The 17953-nt window shown below is 35.2% G+C and overlaps 1 protein-coding gene across 5 annotated transcripts; it reads right to left on the bottom strand.

Annotated features, from left to right (window-relative positions):
• Positions 1-239: 239 nt before the first annotated feature.
• Positions 240-12485, bottom strand: LOC107606271 (uncharacterized). Of its 5 annotated transcripts, none has more exons than XM_088493299.1 (23): positions 11309-12485; positions 10590-10705; positions 9998-10206; positions 8886-9005; positions 8529-8657; positions 8330-8455; positions 6893-6948; positions 6693-6792; positions 6489-6606; positions 6178-6387; positions 5735-6068; positions 5477-5570; positions 4802-4910; positions 4411-4682; positions 4146-4273; positions 3776-4010; positions 3065-3253; positions 2658-2947; positions 2284-2491; positions 1940-2182; positions 1524-1615; positions 1281-1430; positions 240-664 (listed from the first exon to the last, which is right to left on the bottom strand). In XM_088493299.1, the coding sequence occupies exons 1-22, from the start codon at positions 12157-12159 to the stop codon at positions 1283-1285; spliced, it is 4377 nt and encodes a 1458-aa protein (XP_088349425.1). In that variant the 5' UTR covers positions 12160-12485; the 3' UTR covers positions 240-664; positions 1281-1282. The 5 variants fall into 5 exon arrangements, with proteins under 5 accessions (XP_088349425.1, XP_088349422.1, XP_088349423.1 ...); XM_088493296.1 differs by having other exon boundaries at positions 240-660; XM_088493297.1 differs by having other exon boundaries at positions 240-603.
• Between the last annotated feature and the right edge of the window lie 5468 nt (positions 12486-17953).

Here is a 17953-nt window from a genome sequence, read left to right as displayed (position 1 = left end):
AACTTTTTGTTTTTTTTAAGTCTGGAAGGGAGGCGAATGATAAATTAGGTATCTTGTAATGCATTAACACACTAATAACGCATAACGCATTCAGTTCCAAATTCACATGCCACATTGCCACATCCACCGTACCGTGCTGTTATTAGTTATGACTATACAATCCATGCAAATCGAGACATAACGTATAACATTTTGATCCTACCGTAACCATTTCTAAATGGTCTGCTGTGTTAACCTGATCAGATGAGGATAAAATTTATAGAAACATTACTTCGTAATATACAAAAAGTTAACAATGCGAATATTAGAACTCTAGCAGCCGTTCATTGCGGGGATTCATTCAAGAACCAGACCAAACGGAGTTACGCGAAAATAAAATGATAATATTAAATGACAATATGTTAGTTTGTGAGGAAAACCTAGGAAGTTGGGTGAGATATTACCAAAGACTTGGACAAGGATTAGATACAAACAAAGAGTTAGAGAAAGGGCAGGTGCAGCACAAAAGAAGCCCTCATTTAAGCACAGCTAATAAGCTTGGCAACTGTTTGAAACCGAAACAAGCCCTCAACGACCCATATGCTCCTCCCTCACCCCATCAATCTAGAAACGTAAACCAGAACCCCACCCAATAAAGCTTTAAAATCTGCATAATTGAAGCTGTCTAAATATAATTAAATACACAGTAGCATAATCAATCGTAATCTTGAAAACCAACCATGATCTAAAACAAAAATGCTAAGTAATACAATTGTAGTATAACTAAGTTTGATTACAAAAAAATGACCAACAGCTGAAACAACAAATATGAAACAATAACTTCTCTTTTGTGGCAAGGTTGGCGGAGGATTGAAGCTCAAAAAATCTTATTCCAAGACTGCCAAATTCTCATGGTTGATTTTTACTAAACTTGAGGGCATTTCCCAAATGAACAAAAATGACGAAGTATGCATTAAGACTAATCTACAACTACATTTAGAGAGTGCTTATTTACTTTATATTTACACAGTAGGGAAATTCAAGGTGAAAATTTTCTTTTTTTTTATAACAAAAACTATTGAACATCAGGTGTTACAGTAATGAATGCCTCTAAAACTCTACTTTGGATTTTCTGTAGTGCTATTTCTCCCCACCTTGAGTTTTCCTACCATCTCTATGTCAATCTTTGACCTAATTCTAGATGGCCGTACTCAAATTAAACATGTATTAGATCAAGGGAAAAGGAGGGGAAGGAGGAAATGAGTTACTGTTGAATATATGTATATATGCTGTGAACATACCATCATGACTGCCAGAACAGCTCAAAATCGTTACTATACAAGGAACGGTCTTGAATTTCCAGATTGGCAACATGCCAATTGATGAGTTGAGATTGGGACAATTTACACAACACCAGTCCAGCTGGAAAAATCCACCATTCATTTTCGTCCCTGCATCCACATAAAGTTGAAAAGAGAAAAAGTTCTACTAATCAAATTTCCCAAGCAAAAAAACTGTTATATATAAGCTTGGAATACACTTACATGCCAATACTCCATGGCTGAGTGCTGGGTTGTTTTTTACCCGAAGATGATTGAGAGTAGTAATGAACATATCCACAAAGAAATGCAATGACCTAGTAACAAAAGAAACAGCCAAGTCCCTTAGATTTGAAAAGAGGGCTATGCTAAATCCAAAATGAATAAATAAAGGGAAAGGGTCTCTGTTGATATCTTCAACTCTTTTAAGGTATGTTTAGTTGGAGTTAAAAAAATGGAATGAGAACGTTCATAGAAGACCTCTGTAAGTTTACACATTAAACCCATCCGTGAAAATTTCCAGCCTATTTTAAACCCCCTATTCCCCTAACCAAAAATATGAATAAACCTCGTTTGTCCCATTGCATAAGGTAAAAGAATAACTGCAACTGATCAGCTGAAACCTGATAGAGAGAACTCACAACATTAACAACAGATGTAAGGTTCCATAGAGCATAAAGGCGTGCAAGGCCTGCAGAACGTCTTGGTCCATGACTAAAGAGAGCATTAATTCCAACAGGGAACGGGAGGAGAATACCAAAAGGCAATATGAACAAAACAAGGAAGACATCCATCATCGAAATTGAATACAGTTGAAGCAGCGTAAGTAATACTAAACTAAAATCTCCTAGAAGTAGCATTGAGATTACTAAACCAACAAGATCCTGCAACAACAGTGCAAAAGGGAAAGGGGGAACATGTCAGCTCTAAAAAACAATACGAATAAATTATATCTAGTGAGTACACAATGATCAATGCAACATACCTGATGGCCAACAGGTTTTGTATTATGAAGTATAAAAGAGAGAAGATAAAAGATATCCCTCTTCTCATCAAGCATATGCAAATTGTTCACACTTAAAGCAGCTCCGTGTGTCTTTCGCCTCATATAATTGTTCTCAGTTCTTCCACGAGGGCTTAAGTGACCTCTGCTTCTTGGAAGAACTGGGGGTCGATCCTTCTTAATATTAAGCCTGGAAACAAAAATAACAAAAACCAAATCATAATACAACTATCACATACCAAAAAATATACCATAAATTTCAATAGATCAACAAGAAAAAGAAAAATAGTTTCTCTGTAGATGACATGAAAAGAAGGTGATGTTGCAAAGTAAAAAAAAAAAAAAAAAAGGATTACCGTGATCTTTCCTCAGTTCTTGAAGCTACATCAATATTTTCTGCACCGGACGGATAGCCTTCATCCTCAAGAGCATAAACCACAAGCCCATAGTTGCAATATCCACTACTTGTCGCCTGAAACCAGCCAAGATCAACACGAATACCATGGATACTCAATGCAGGATTAGCATGAGTCTCTAGCCATTTGAGGACAGGTCGAAATGTTACTCTTAGTCGTCCTCGACGAACTAAGCGCAACTGCGCGTTAAGTCCAGCCACTAATCGATACCATGTTGTTGGTTGAACTGACTGAAACATATTAGACAAACACAAGTAATTTTATTTCCCTAAATAGAACAAAATGCAACAAATAAAATGTATCTGTCTGTCAAACTCATTTTATAGTACAAAAATCATTATACAAACCTGACTCATAAGGCTGGTAAGAATATTATCATTGTTGAGGGAGAATGGAGCCATATAAGTTCCATCACCCCCAAAAATCAATGCCATTGGAAACCTTTCATGTAATCGGGGAGGCAAGTCTGTCCTCTTTTCATCTCCACCAAGAAAGAAGTCCACATATGCAAGCATCAAATCAGAAGTTGCATTCACCTTTATAATTTCACAGGTCAATTAGCATTCTGATTTTTCAATTGGAAAGAAAAGTTGCACAGATATCTTAAGAAATCTTTATTTTAAACAGCTCTTCAATTTAAAATACAATGAAAAAATGAACTTTAAATCAATGATGAGATTTTTATCTCAGATTAGTAATCAATGTTCACCGGGGTTTTAACTGGAATTTCTCAGCATTTACGGGGGCAAAAAAAGACAAAATAAAAAGCAATCAACAACAATGCAATGAACTAGAAGGCATCTCATATGACAAGATCATTGTTGGTTTAACTATAAAACACACCTATCAGGGGATGGCAATTAAATGAAAATAAACCATTAGATCATCTGATGACCATTTATCCATACTGATACAGTTAACATTTATTGTTGATAATAGAATGCACAATACAAAAGGATTCAAAAATGCAATTTAACCAACACAATCATCAACAAGTAAAAAATACCATCAAATACTTAATTGTTCACCGGTTCAATATACATATGAACAAGTCAAACCTTGATCCCTTCATAGAGAGCTCGAGAACGACATGAACGAAGGCAAGCATGATCATACTCTGATCGAACAAACTCACGCAAACGTTGCAACATCAATCTCCTACGCCATTGTTGCCATGACCATGCAAGAGGATATGCAAGAACAGCAAGAATGCTATAGATTGCACCCTCCCACCACTGGTATGTTGCTAAAGCATTAATCTCATCCACAAAAGTATTGAATGCACCTTCAAAACTGTCATAACAATTGTTGAAAGATATCCATTTTAATATCATGACAAAACATATTCCAAGAAAAAATAAATTAGCTAGATTCTTAAATTCCAACCAGCGAATCTACAATGATCAAACAGAGAAGATTTCTCCTTACACAATATCCTGTATCTGTTCAGGAGGTGAATGTGGCAGATGCCAAGGCTCACTGAAAGTATTAGGCCCCATAAAGTACATTCTATAAACATGACTTTGGGACTCCTCAACTCTGTTTGTTTCCAAGACCTAGGCATTGCAGAACATCATGTCATCACCATACAATTGCCAAGGACGTAAAGAGAAGAAAACTAATAAGAGAGAAAGACATAAGCATCTTAATTCATAAATATAACAAGGAAACAAGAATCATGCTTGATGAATACCTCATTTAGCGACTCCAGGAAGGGGAAAGAATGATCTATTTGTGAACCATGTTGGGTGGGTGCTGGGCCAGGCAATTCATCAACCCCAACAAATTTCATTCTAGCAACACTAAGCACCAGTGCTAACAGGATCAGTAGACAAGTAAGAAAAAGACCAAACAACCATGGACCACCAAATGTGTAGATTAACTCTTCGAGAGCAGTATAACAGTTTGGCATGTGATATCTGTCTGAAATACATCTGTACGGGCAAGGAGTTTCAGCATTCCCACCTGTACAATTGGACAATATGAAAATTTGTGCATTTTAACTTTCAATATAATTCTTCAAAATAAAACAGAATAGTGTGCCGTGCTAATTCAGTCAAAATCCTTTATGTTGTCTAGTCTACCTCGAACCGTAATATATGATGCACGATGAGGAAGCTCATTAACTGGACACTGGCGACAGAGAGATTTATCAGATCCAGTAACATTCTTGTAAGTGCCAGCTGGACATTCCTGTAGGCAAGCAAAAAATATAAACCTTAGTAGATTATTTAGAAGTGGAACCAACAATTAGTCAAAGAAGTTGGAATGCTCCTAGAATTGAAGTGGGGTAAACAAATCAAAGTTCCAATTAATTTGACTAAGCTTCCTCCAATCCAACATTGTCAAAAGCATTGGCAGCCAAGGAACTGAGGGCAGGGTAGGATGCAGTCAAGCAGCTCACTGCCATTGAGGAAAGGTAGAGCGAACAACGGGCAGTAGCCACATCAAATGAACTTATGCAAGGCATGATGGACAAAAGGCTCACAACTTTGACATTGCAGAAAAGAAGGCCCAGGTTCCATGAAACTCATTTCTTCTTTTACTCCCCTCCCCACCCCCCCACCCCCCCAACAAACAAACAAAAGTCAAATCCACCACCCTCAATTCTATCAATACTTGCAACATATAGTCACAGATGTAAACAAAAGCACCAAGAAACATACAAGATCATACATCCATGGAAACTCATGATCAAGCAAGACCACATATACATGTAAGAATTACAATTAAATTGTGGAACTGTCAAGAAAATATACCTCACAAAATGTCCCATAGAGCCCTTTGGGGCAATCCCTTCCAGTTATTGTCCCATTTTCTCCAGAACCACCCTGTCCTTTACCTTGTCCTCCCCTATTATAATCATATAAAAGGATAACCTTTTGAAATTACCATTATAACATATGAATGTAAAAGAAAAAACTCAGAGAACTGCCATTTACTTGCAGCCATAAATATTAAGGAAATTCAGAAGCAAACTTACAGAACGCACACATAGTAGAATCTAAACAACATACCCAGTATGAATGTCTCCTTTTACACTAGCAATAGGCTGATAAAGATCTCCAGTGGGAATGTCAGACCAATGAAAGTGAATTCGTCCACCACCTCCACCACCGCCTCCATTTGTGCTATAACCGCCCATACTAGAAAGAATAGCTGATTCAGCAAGTGAAAGGGTATGGAGAAACAATAGTATGGTCCCACCAGATCCACCCCCAGAACCTCCAGTAAAATTATCAAAAAATGCAAGATTCTCCCTCCTGGTTGCTGGTTCAAAATTCTCTCCATCAGCATTTATAGAACCTTTAATGGACAAACTTGACAAAGAATGTTCTAATGATCCAATGACTGCACAGCACACATAACAAGATTGGAAGTTAGAGAAAATTTGTAGTAATCAACATCTTTGAGTATTTAAAATGAACCAATTAATTAACTGATCCAAACATAAGCTTACCTACAATACCACCCCCAGACGTTCCACTAGCTGAGCTGCTATTTCCACTTCCACTACCAAGTTCACAGGGCAGGTTTGCATTCCCATATGAAATGCCACCTTCAATACAACTATCATTATAACATGCAGCCCCTCCTTTCCCACCATGCCCACCGCCACTACCAACACCATTGCTTAGAACATTTCCATGGCCCAAACCACCAGTACAGCCTGTGAACATTAATTTTCAAGGGACACAATGAATATAGAAATGCACAGTAGTTTCAGCTAAAAAGTGACAGCTGATAATAGCCTCTTGAAAAGAAAAATACCCATTCCAGAGGCAGATATTAATCCAGAAGGTTCCACAGTTATGGTCCTTGCCCTGTGGAAATGGACAACAGAACCTTTAATAAGGCCTTCAACTAGAATGTCCTCAACTCGGCAGATCTAGAAAGGAAGATACACAAGAACTTTCAACTAAAGATATATAAGCATAACCAAATTCACCACACTTCAGGATAGTTTACAAGTACCTGAAGTGTGAATGACAATGATGAATTCACATTGCAATCTTCAGGAGGATGAAGTAATTCAAAGGGGCAAGTTTCATTGTCACAATAAAGCTTGGGAGTCCTGTCAAATCATACGAGTACATAAATTTAGCAGAACTAAAAATCAGTGTACAGAATGAGATGAGAAATTAACAAATATATTTAACAATATCCAAACATACGCATCATCAGTTGTTGCATTCTCCAATGGACCACGCAAGACAGACCCAGGCCCAACCTACCGAAAATGCCAAAAGCAAACTCAGGTTCGGGAGTTAAGACTAAATCTTGCTTAACCAAAGTGTAAACACATGCACTATTATCACATTAGCTACTGCCACAAAGCAAGTTAACAATATGGCTCTACTTAAAAAACAAGAGAAAATTGATAACATCCAAAACCCAAGGGCAAATAGAGTCCATAGTACCAAGAACATCTCAGATTGCAACAGAACCACACACACACACCAAAAAAAGAAAGGTACCCAAAGGGGGAAGACAGTATATTTGATCTAAAAGGTAAAGAATAAGCACCACATGAAGATTATGATCCTGATAAGATGAAAATGTAGAGAGGAACAAAAGTTTGCAATCTATAAGAGAATTTTTCTCTTAACAGTTTCTAAATATTTCAGCATAAACAAAAATGATGCAGTTTCTTCATTTAAGTTTAAAAAATTTATTTAGGAAGATTATTATCATTATCTAAATATAAATATTTTGGCATAAACAGAAAGACGCTTTTTCTTCAAAATAAATTTTAGAAATATATATAGGTAGTAAAGAGATTATTATCATTATGAACTATATATGCAAAGACCACACACACACACCAAAAAAAGAAAGGTACCCAAAGGGGGAAGACAGTATATTTGATCTAAAAGGTAAAGAATAAGCACCACATGAAGATTATGATCCTGATAAGATGAAAATGTAGAGAGGAACAAAAGTTTGCAATCTATAAGAGAATTTTTCTCTTAACAGTTTCTAAATATTTCAGCATAAACAAAAATGATGCAGTTTCTTCATTTAAGTTTAAAAAATTTATTTAGGAAGATTATTATCATTATCTAAATATAAATATTTTGGCATAAACAGAAAGACACTTTTTCTTCAAAATAAATTTTAGAAATATATATAGGTAGTAAAGAGATTATTATCATTAAGAACTATATATGCAAAGATTTGGGTATAAGAATACTACTACCACTACAACAAAGCTTTATTCCACTATGTGAGGTCGGCTACATGGATCATATAGCATTGGATATAAGAATGGAGCCAAATAACAGTTTTCAGATGTATCCATTGAATTATGGACCTATATATATCATAGATTGAATACAAGGATTCTATTCGGAGAATTGAAGAACTTCACTGCAACTACAATCTTTTACTAAACTATTATCCAGGAAGAACAATTTGCATTCGATGATTACAATAAAATAACAAATGTAAGATATTCATATTTCACTGGTATAGACATAAAATGTTGTTGTGTGGAAAAAATAATGAAATAATATTAAAATATTTCTGGAAAAGGAAATATTCCAGTTCATCATATTAGATGAATCAATTGGCAAAAACAGAAAATGATCAGTATAAAAATAAAATCTCACATGAATACTGTAAAATAGGGATAAAACCAAGCGCTGAGCTTCAATCCAATCCCCTGGCCCTGACAAATTTAATAGACCTTGTCCATGAACTCCAAGGTTTGCATTAGAATGTATAACAGAAGACTCCTGTCAATAAAACCAGATGAGTTAAATGATAGACCACATGCAATAACATTTTAGAGTCAGAGTTGTTAAATACCCTGAGAACAATCAAATTACTAGCTTCAAGCAAAGAAGTTGCCACAGCAGTTCCCTCCCCGGCATCTATGAGCAACTTTGAGTTCCACATCAAGAACATTTTTACTGACATACGTAGAGCCCCATATACCTTTGCCACACAAAATAAGTGAATATAAGGCATAAATTAATGTCAGCCCATTTCGGATATGCTCATTTATATCTAGTCATTCTGGATAAAATAGGTGACGAAGATAAAGAAGTGTATGAGTCAACATTCAGTTCACACTTCGAAGATACAACAGCTAGTGGATTGAGAATGACTGAAGATTCAACAAACAAGATCTAGTAAACAAATTCTGACAGATATTCCAACTACCTTCAACTCAGAATCACTCATCAACAGTTCTTCAGCCAGTAACTCAAACTCTGAAGAAGCATAATGTCGCAGCCCAAAGCTCAACACCCCACCCTGCAAGATACTTATCTGTCCTTGCACCTACATAATGAATGTGAAACACAGTTGAACTAATTTCCTTACATGGCAGATATTTTTTTCTCCAAACCAGATGAAAAACAGACAGGTATCACAATATATCTTCCTTTTTTGCATGGGAGTAAAGAATTAACATGCCAGAACAGAATTGCAAAGAGAGATGAAGACAAGAACTCCTCTAAAAAACCTTGAAAGAGGACAAAAAACAAACATGGAAGCAGATATCACAGTAACAAAGCCTTGAAATCCTCAACATGGATTTAAAGACATCCTGATAAAAAGGCTATGAACTTTCAAACCATATCACACTAACAGCTGAATTTATCCCATATAAGGTGGTCACTTAGAAACCTCCAACCTCCTTAGAAGTAGGAGAGCTTTGCTCTATAGCAAAGTACATCATATTGTAGCATAGATTGTATATGAACATAAAACTTCTCCCAAAGCCATTGGATGAAACCTCATGACCCAACGAGTTAGGTTATGACCAACTAAAGAAGCAAGGCCTAAAAGAAGAGCAGAAGGTTCTCACTTTCTCTCTTTTAGAGACAAGAATTCACCAGAAAAAGATAAGGGAATACAGAGACAGAATAAAAACGAAAAAAACAATAAATAAAAAAGCCATCCACTAAGAAGAAACAAACCAATAATATTAACAGAATACTAAAGTGACGGTCATATGAGCTTTCATATTTCTGATCTCTATGCAAACCTAACAACCTCCCCCCTTTCCCCCCACAACCCTTCTCCTTGCATCGTAAAAATACACTGGCAAAACGGCAAGAACATTAGATCATGAATACCAACAAAGCTCTTGAAAAAATACTCAATCTCTTATATATCAAGAATAAGAGAAAACACAAATATATGGTTTTAAGATTAAGAGAGGCATAGACAGCTTGCAGTGTAAAGCAATATACATCAATCAAATGATCACAGGGATATAAAAACACACACTCCAGAGAGAAATGGGTGTTGAGCTGAATTTGACAAACCTGTACACGACTCCAGAGCAAAGGAACCGTGGCCCTAGCCTTATTTCTAACATAAACATTGGTCCAAAGAGGTTGATTAGGAAAGTCCAAGAGAAGTGTCTCCGTATCAGTTGTCATGTTAAAGTTATCAACAATGAGGCTTCGAGGAACTGCATCATAAAGAGTTCCAGCAGCACCTGCATTTTCAGCACAGCCCACGCTACTACCACCTGAAATAGCAAAATCAATTGGCAGTTAAGAGAAAGCAATCAATTTTCATGCAACAAGTTAAAGATCTCTTGCCCAACCTTCCAGGGTTGTCCATAAAAATAGGATACTGGTTAAAGAAAACTCCAGAGTAGAATGAGAGTAATTCCCAAATCCTAGGTGTTTATAACTAAAGTGCAAGTTAATTCTAGAGTGCAACTAAAATTTCACTGGCAAAGTAGGAGAGAACTCCCTCCTCATCTGCCAGGTGCAAAAAAAAAAAACAGGAAAAAAGGGTCATGTCACACTATATATTAAGAGCATAGCATAAAATGAGTACTTAATCTGCAGAGAAGCTCTTCTGCCAGGTATATTCATAAAGAACTAAACATAATGAAATCCTCACCATGTACATAAATTTTGGGCTCATCGTGCCTGCTGAAAACATCAACTGAAACTCTGCCACCACCACCACCAGCATAACCATCACCACCACAAGCACTGATCATCCCACCACCAGTCCTGCTCTTTAAAACAATTAAAGAGATCAATGAAAAAGCATACAAGCAATTTTCATGAATAGTAATTACATTTCAGCTGCAATTAAAACCAGAACAAATGTACAAACATTCCACTAGTTGCAATACATGTCTTTGACTCAACGCATATTAATATGGGGAAAAAGACCATGGAATCCGATAAGCAAGAGACGGTGTGTTCCAGGCTCAGCATGCTATTTTGTGTGTAGATATTGTCATAAACAGATTAGAAGGCAAAAATAAACTTCAAATCTAGGGATAATTTGCGTCTTAACTTCACAAAATGACAAACGATTCTTTGTTCTTTAAATGCGTGTCAATTTACGTAGCCATACTTAAAAATGAAATCAAAATACAGATTCTTTGCTCTTTGTTATTTGTTTTATAATATACATATATCTTAAAAAATGAAAACAAAAGTGAAAACAGCAATAATGAAGATTCCAAGATGAATATCAAAATCGTCCAACAAGAGAACCACGAGATATATGACAACTGAAATAGCTCAAAATCAACAAGAATATTCTTATGTCAATCAAGAAACACACACAAACACAGACGCAAAATAAACGAATAAATTATTTACATTCTGTAAGCCTTGATGTAGATGCTGCCACCAGAGCCACCTCCACCTTTGTTACCTCCATTTGCACCATCAGCTAAAACCCTAGCATTCATCTCAAGAACCTGATGAACCATCAATTTCACAATCCCACCACCTAACCCACCATAGTCTACCTTGAGGCTCGTAGACCCACCTTTGCTCCCAAAGCTTTCAGGGTTCTGAAGCGTATCCCAAGCATACGCATCCCCTCCCCAAACATCCTCTGGCAGCTTCGACGTGTCCGTCAAGCAGCTCGCGCCCCTCCCACCGTGCCCCCCGCCGCCTCCATCCTCCCCTGCTGGCGTCCCGCTAGTCTGCGGTGGCGGGTTCCCCGCCATCCCCGTCGTATCCACCACCGAACCGTTACCAAATTCGGCGTTCTCCGATTCGAGCTCGAAGGCTCCAGTCACAATCGAGGAGTTGGCGCCTAAGGTAAAGTTCCCGGTGACATTGACGGTTATAAAGCACCCATAAATCTCACAATGGAACCTCACACCGGGGAGGATGTTGAAATTTCCCTTCCCTGCTATGTACACGTCGCGGGTGAGGTTCAAGTCGTTCGTTATCTGGCACGTCGTGTCTAGCGAACCTACCCCGCCGAGATCGTCCTCGCAAGAAACCGACGGCGGGCGCGGTGGTGGAGGTGGAGGAGACGGCGGCGAGTAGTCATGGTGGAACAACCTGCTCCAATCTAGATCAGTCACCTGCTCTATGTCGTTATTATCGATCGTCGGGGCTGTCCATTGCTCTCCATCGCCGAAAACGGCGGCACCGGCGAAGGCGAGGACGAGTATGGCAAGAGTACGGAGTCGCCGGAAACGAAATTGAGCCATTCGCTGACGACAGAAGTCATTACATTGAGGGAATGAGCTGAGATTTTTTCGCGCGATTTCGGTTATTGTCGAAAATCTTGGGATTCAGGAACCAATGCAATGACCTTTCGTTTTCACCATGAAGGTAAATGGTACAAAATGAGGGGAAGAAAATCGAAAACCCTAGTTTTCTGCGAGCGCGCCAAATCTGAATCTCAGTGAAAACCCTAGAAATCTCTCACTGAAGAGACGCACGGGGAGAGAAAGATCGCAATGGGAATTTGTTTACTCAGAGAAAGAACCACGATGGTGCAGAGGAGCTTTATTTATTTTATTAATGAATTATTAATTTGATTAAATAATTATTTCTCGTGAGAAAGAAGAAAGTTGAAATGTTAAAGTGCGGTGAGGTTCATGTGAATCCTGGTGTTCGACTCTTTTTCTCGCCCTCTTTCCCTTTTGATTCTGCAGTCTGAATAATTTTCCTGTGATTGGGTGGCTTGGATTATGAGGATCTAGGAAAGCATGGAGAAGTGAGGTGTAGCGAATATTTCCGTGTCTTACCGAATCTCACGCTGCTGCCAGAGAGCGTCAGGGGCACAGCTCAAGTTAATAGAAAATAATTAACGGACGAAACCACGTGTAACGGGAAAGTGAATAACGACAGAAAGGGTAGGTTACTGTCTGCGTGAAACCACGCGCTGGCCCTTTGCACGTAACCGAGATGCGAGGGAGCGTGTTGGCGAGCAGCCTCCGCCGTCAGATTCAGGTGGCGAATCAGATTGGCGAGGCGATGACCATTATGACCTTGGAAAGTGACTTGGTTATATAAATTATGGATATAGATATAGATTCAACTAAGGAAACAGGCACACGGCATAATAATAATAATAATAATAATAATAATAATAAAATTTAAATTTTTAATACATTTAATATTTTAAAATAAATTTAATAAGTCATTTTTAAATAATATTCTTAAAATATGTGTTAAAGAAGAATAAAATATTTATTATCCTAACTCATTTTACTTTTATTATTATATGTATTTAATAAAAATACTAGTAAAATAATTATTTGCGTATTAAGTATGAAAATTTATTCTTTTTGTTAGAATTAACAGTGTGTCTTTGCTTAAGTTTATTAAAAAGTTAAAACAAATCTAACTAAAAATAGTAACATTTTGAAAGTTATTAGGAAAAAAACGTTATAGTCAACAATATTCATATATATAGTTTCGTTAACAAATATGTGCTTGTTAAAAACATAAAAATATAAATAATTTATTTATATTTATAATTATTAATTTAAAATCTTATTTTTCAATATAAACTTTTCAAAAGAAAATATCTATATATGCATATGTAATTGACAGTTAAAAAATAACGCATTTTAGAAATATAAAATTTAGACACCAAGAAATGTTTCATTTATATATAAAAATATAATTAGATAATAAATAATACATAAGTTATCAATAATAAATATTTCAAGTCAGGTCTACAATTAAGACTTAAGAGAGCGACCGGGGGAGGGGGCAAAAAGTCATTATGATAAATGAGTAAAATGACCTCCTTTACTTTAATTTGATTCACTTTATGAGTGTTTTAGTTTCTAGGTTAGGGTATAATTTGGGAGTTTAGTGTGCGTGTGATATTCAAAGAAGGATTTAATGAGAAAATTGAAAGAAAGAATCAGTAATGGACTGATGGTTGTTGAAACTTGAAAGTGCCAAGCGTTAATATTTGCCAAATGCCTCGGCTTGTGTCTGGGAGCGTTAAACCACGTCACTCCTTCTATTATTGTTTTTTTTTTTTTCTAAATTAGAAATGAGATTCTAACTCAAAATTTTTAGATAAAAATAAAAAGATTGTTGTGATAAAATCAAAATGGTCAAGATAGATTGCCAGACGGCTGATTTTGTTCTCAATACTTAATTTCTTAAGGCAAACTAAATTAATGAAGTTAAAAAATGTAAAACTTTTTTGCCTATAAATAGAGAAGCAACTGAGGAACACGATACACAACAATAAACAAATCAATTCTCTCTCTTTTTTTACGTTGCAATTTTACTGAATACTTCTCTCTCTTTTTATATATATATATATATATTACAACTTATAATATTAGTAAATACATATATGAATTATTGTTATTGAGCTAATTATATTAATATTAGAGTCTTCTATTTACACATTTTTATTTTATATCTAGTATATCTTTATTTATTTTATAACACGTTATCAGCACGAGACTCTAATCAAATTTTAGAAAGACTCAGGTAACAAATTTTCGTTATGTCGAAACTCTCTCATCTTGAATTTAATGCTCTTGATATATTTGGAAACAACTATTTATCATGGAAACTAGATGCTGAAATCCATCTTGATTCAATGGATCTTGGAGATACCGTTAAGGCTAAAAATAATATATCCCAGAAGGATAAAGTCAAAGCCATGATCTTTCTTCATCGTCATATTGACGAAGGATTGAAAAAATGAATATCTCACATTAAAAGATCCTGCAAATCTGTGGAAAGACCTTGAACAAAGGTACAATCATAAAAAAACGGTGATACTTCCTCAAATCCGATATGAATGGACGCACTTGCGTCTACAGGATTTTAAATCCATAAATGAATATAATTCAGCAATGTTTCGAATCACCTCACGAATAAAATTATGTGGAGAAAAGATATCTGATAATCATATGTTAGAGAAAATTTTCTCGACCTTCCATGCCTCGAATGTGCTCCTGCAGCAGCAGTATCAAGAAAAAGGATTTAAAATTTTGAGTTAATTTCTTACTTTCTTGTTGCTGAACGCAATAATAAATTACTTTTAAGAAATCATGAAGCATGTCCATCTGGCGCCGCCCCATTTCCTGAAGTAAATGCGGCAAATCATTACCCCAGAAGAGGTAAATGGTAAGGTTTTAGTATCAAGAAAAATTATGGAAGGAAAAAGAATTATGTTCATAAGAAAGGATCTCACCAGAAGTGGGATCAAGAAAGAAACAATGGGTAAAATAAATCAACTGAGGATAAATGTTTCCGTTGTGGTGGAAAGGACCATTGGTATAGATTATGAAGAAATGTATTCCCCTGTAGTGGATGCAATAACATTGCGTTATTTGGTCAATTTATCTGCATATCATAAACTACATATGCATTTAATGGATGTGGTAACAACCTACTTATACGGCTCATTAGATCGTGATATCTATATGAAAGTCCTTGAAGGATTAAAGATATTTAAACCATCCAATGAATATTCACAGGGATTATACTCAGTTAAATTGTAAAGATCTTTATATGGTCTAAAGCAATCTGGACGAATGTGGTATAATCGTTTTACTGAGTATCTGGCCAAAAATGGATTCAAAAAATGATGATATCTGCCCATGTGTTTTCATAAAGAAATATGCATTTGGATTCATTGTAATTGCTGTGTACGTTGATGATTTAAATATCATTGAAACTCCTGAAGAGATTCCAATAATTATAAAAACTCCAAAAGAAGAGTTTGATATGAAACATCTTGGAAAGACTAAATTTTGTCTCAACCTGTAGATCGAGCATACAAAAAATGGAATCTTTATTCATCAAACAACATACACAGAAAATATTTTGAAGAGATTTTATATGAATAAGTTACATCCATTAAGTACCCCAATGATCATAAGATCTTTGGATGTGGAAAAAGATCAATTCCGTCCTAAGCAAGAAAATGAAGATATCCTTGGTCCTGAAATACAATATCTTAGTGCCATTGGAGCACTAATATATCTTGCTAATAATACAAGACCCGATATATCATTTGCAGTGAATTTACTAGCAAGGTATAGTTCTTCTCCAATCAGAAGACATTGGAATGGAATCAAATAAATCTTTTGATATCTTCATGGAACGGTTGATATGTGATTGTTTTATCCATATGGATCCAAGTCATAATTAGTTGGCTATGCAAATGCTGGATACTTGTCTGATCCACATAAAGGGAGATCTCAAACATGATACCTATTCACATATGGTGGTACAGCTATATCATGGAGGTCCACGAAACAGACAATTGCAGCAACATCCTCTAATCATGCTGAAATACTAGCGATTCATGAAGCAAGTCGCGAATGTTTTTGGCTCAGGAGTTTGGTCCAATATATTCTGTCATCATATGGACTGATTGATCATAAGATAGCTCCAACTGTCCTGTTTGAAACTAATACAGCATGCATTACTCAGCTTAAAGGTGGATACATTAAAGGTAATAGAACAAAGCATATTTCTCCCAAATTCTTCTTCACTCATGATCTTCCAAATCAAGGGACAATTGATGTCCAACAGATCCACTCAAGTGGCAATCTGGAAAATTTATTTAAAAAGTCACTCATAAATTCCTTCTTTGAAAGATTGGTACATCAGATTGGGATGCGCCGATTTCGAGATATTAAATAATGTCGACAAGAGGGGAGACTGTACTCTTTTTTCCTTGGTCAGGTTTTTTTCCATTGGGTTTTTCTTGACAAGATTTTTGATGAGGCAGTTCCCATCAAAAGATATTGTACTCTTTTTCCTTCACTAAAGTTTTTTTTCCATTGGATTTTTCTTTAGTAAGGTTTTAACGAGACATAATCCTGAATGAGCATCTAAAGGGGAGTGTTGTGATAAGATCAAAATGGTCAAGATGGATGCCCATTAATATGGACGGCTAATTTTTTCTCAATACTTAACTTCTCTAGGCAAACCAAATTAATGAAGTTGAAAAATGTAAAACTTCCTTACCTATAAATAGAGAAGCAACTGAGTAACACGATACACAACAATAAACAAATTAATTCTTTCTCTTTCTTTACGTTGTAATTTTACTGAATACTTCTCTCTCTTTATATATATATATATATATATATATATATATATATATATATATATATATATATATATATATATATATATATAATATTAGTAAATAAATATATGAATTATTATTATTGAGCTAATTATATTAATACTAGAGTCTTCTATTTACACATCTTTATTTTATATTTAGTATATCTTTATTTATTTTATTTCTATTATTATTAATTTGTTACCATCTTAATGTAACATTTTACAATAACCTATTTCACTTAAAATAAATAAAAAATAAAATAACCCATATACTATAGAAAAATTCAAGTACTGAACAAATTCTGATGTTCCAATAATTTTAGTTGTGAATATCATTATCACTGTTCTTATACTATATAATTTGTGACTAAAATTTGTTACATACGAATAATTTTAGTGTGAAACATGAGAATATTTGATTATTTAATTCTAATATTTTAACTTATTATGATGATAAAAAAATTAAATTATCAAAAGATAAAATTTTACTGATGTCTTGTAAAAAAATATTATTTTAATTATTAAAAATAAAATATCGCTGATATTTTGTAAAAAAATATTATTTTAATTATGAAAAGATAAAACATCATTTACATTTTGTAAAAACCCACAACTTATAACACATAATTAAGGTCATTTTTAAAAAATTCATCACTTATAATCCAATATACAAAAATAAAAATTCGTTGATTGTTTTTACTTACTAGCAATGGCTAATTATTAATAAGGGGGAAGAGCTCTTAACTACTAACAATATTCTTGTTCTTGTGAAGGTGAAGGTTGGCCGCTGTATAATTTGTCTATCAATGAGTAACTACAAATTTTTTTCGTCAGAATGAGTTATATTTTGGCAATGAGAGAACAAAGGATGGGTACCTGCAAAAGACACTCCGACGCTTAAATTAGTAAGTGAATAATAAGCTTTACAAA

This window comes from Arachis ipaensis, chromosome B7 (assembly GCF_059453495.1).
Source record: "Arachis ipaensis isolate K30076 ecotype BB chromosome B7, ASM5945349v1, whole genome shotgun sequence".
NCBI classification, from domain to species: domain Eukaryota; kingdom Viridiplantae; phylum Streptophyta; class Magnoliopsida; order Fabales; family Fabaceae; genus Arachis; species Arachis ipaensis.
The sequence above is the reverse complement of the archived record's forward strand: the minus strand, read 5'-3'. Positions and strand labels throughout refer to the sequence as shown.

Excerpts from the sequence above, each read along its gene's own strand:
- LOC107606271 (XM_088493299.1), bottom strand. The coding sequence starts at position 12,159 with ATGGCTCAATTTCGTTTCCGGCGACTCCGTACTCTTGCCATACTCGTC. Across the intron at positions 2,948-3,064 it reads TTACCAGCCTTATGAGTCAG|TCAGTTCAACCAACAACATG; the intron begins GTTTGTATAATG and ends AATATGTTTCAG. Across the intron at positions 1,616-1,939 it reads TTACATCTGTTGTTAATGTT|GTCATTGCATTTCTTTGTGG; the intron begins GTGAGTTCTCTC and ends TTTTGTTACTAG.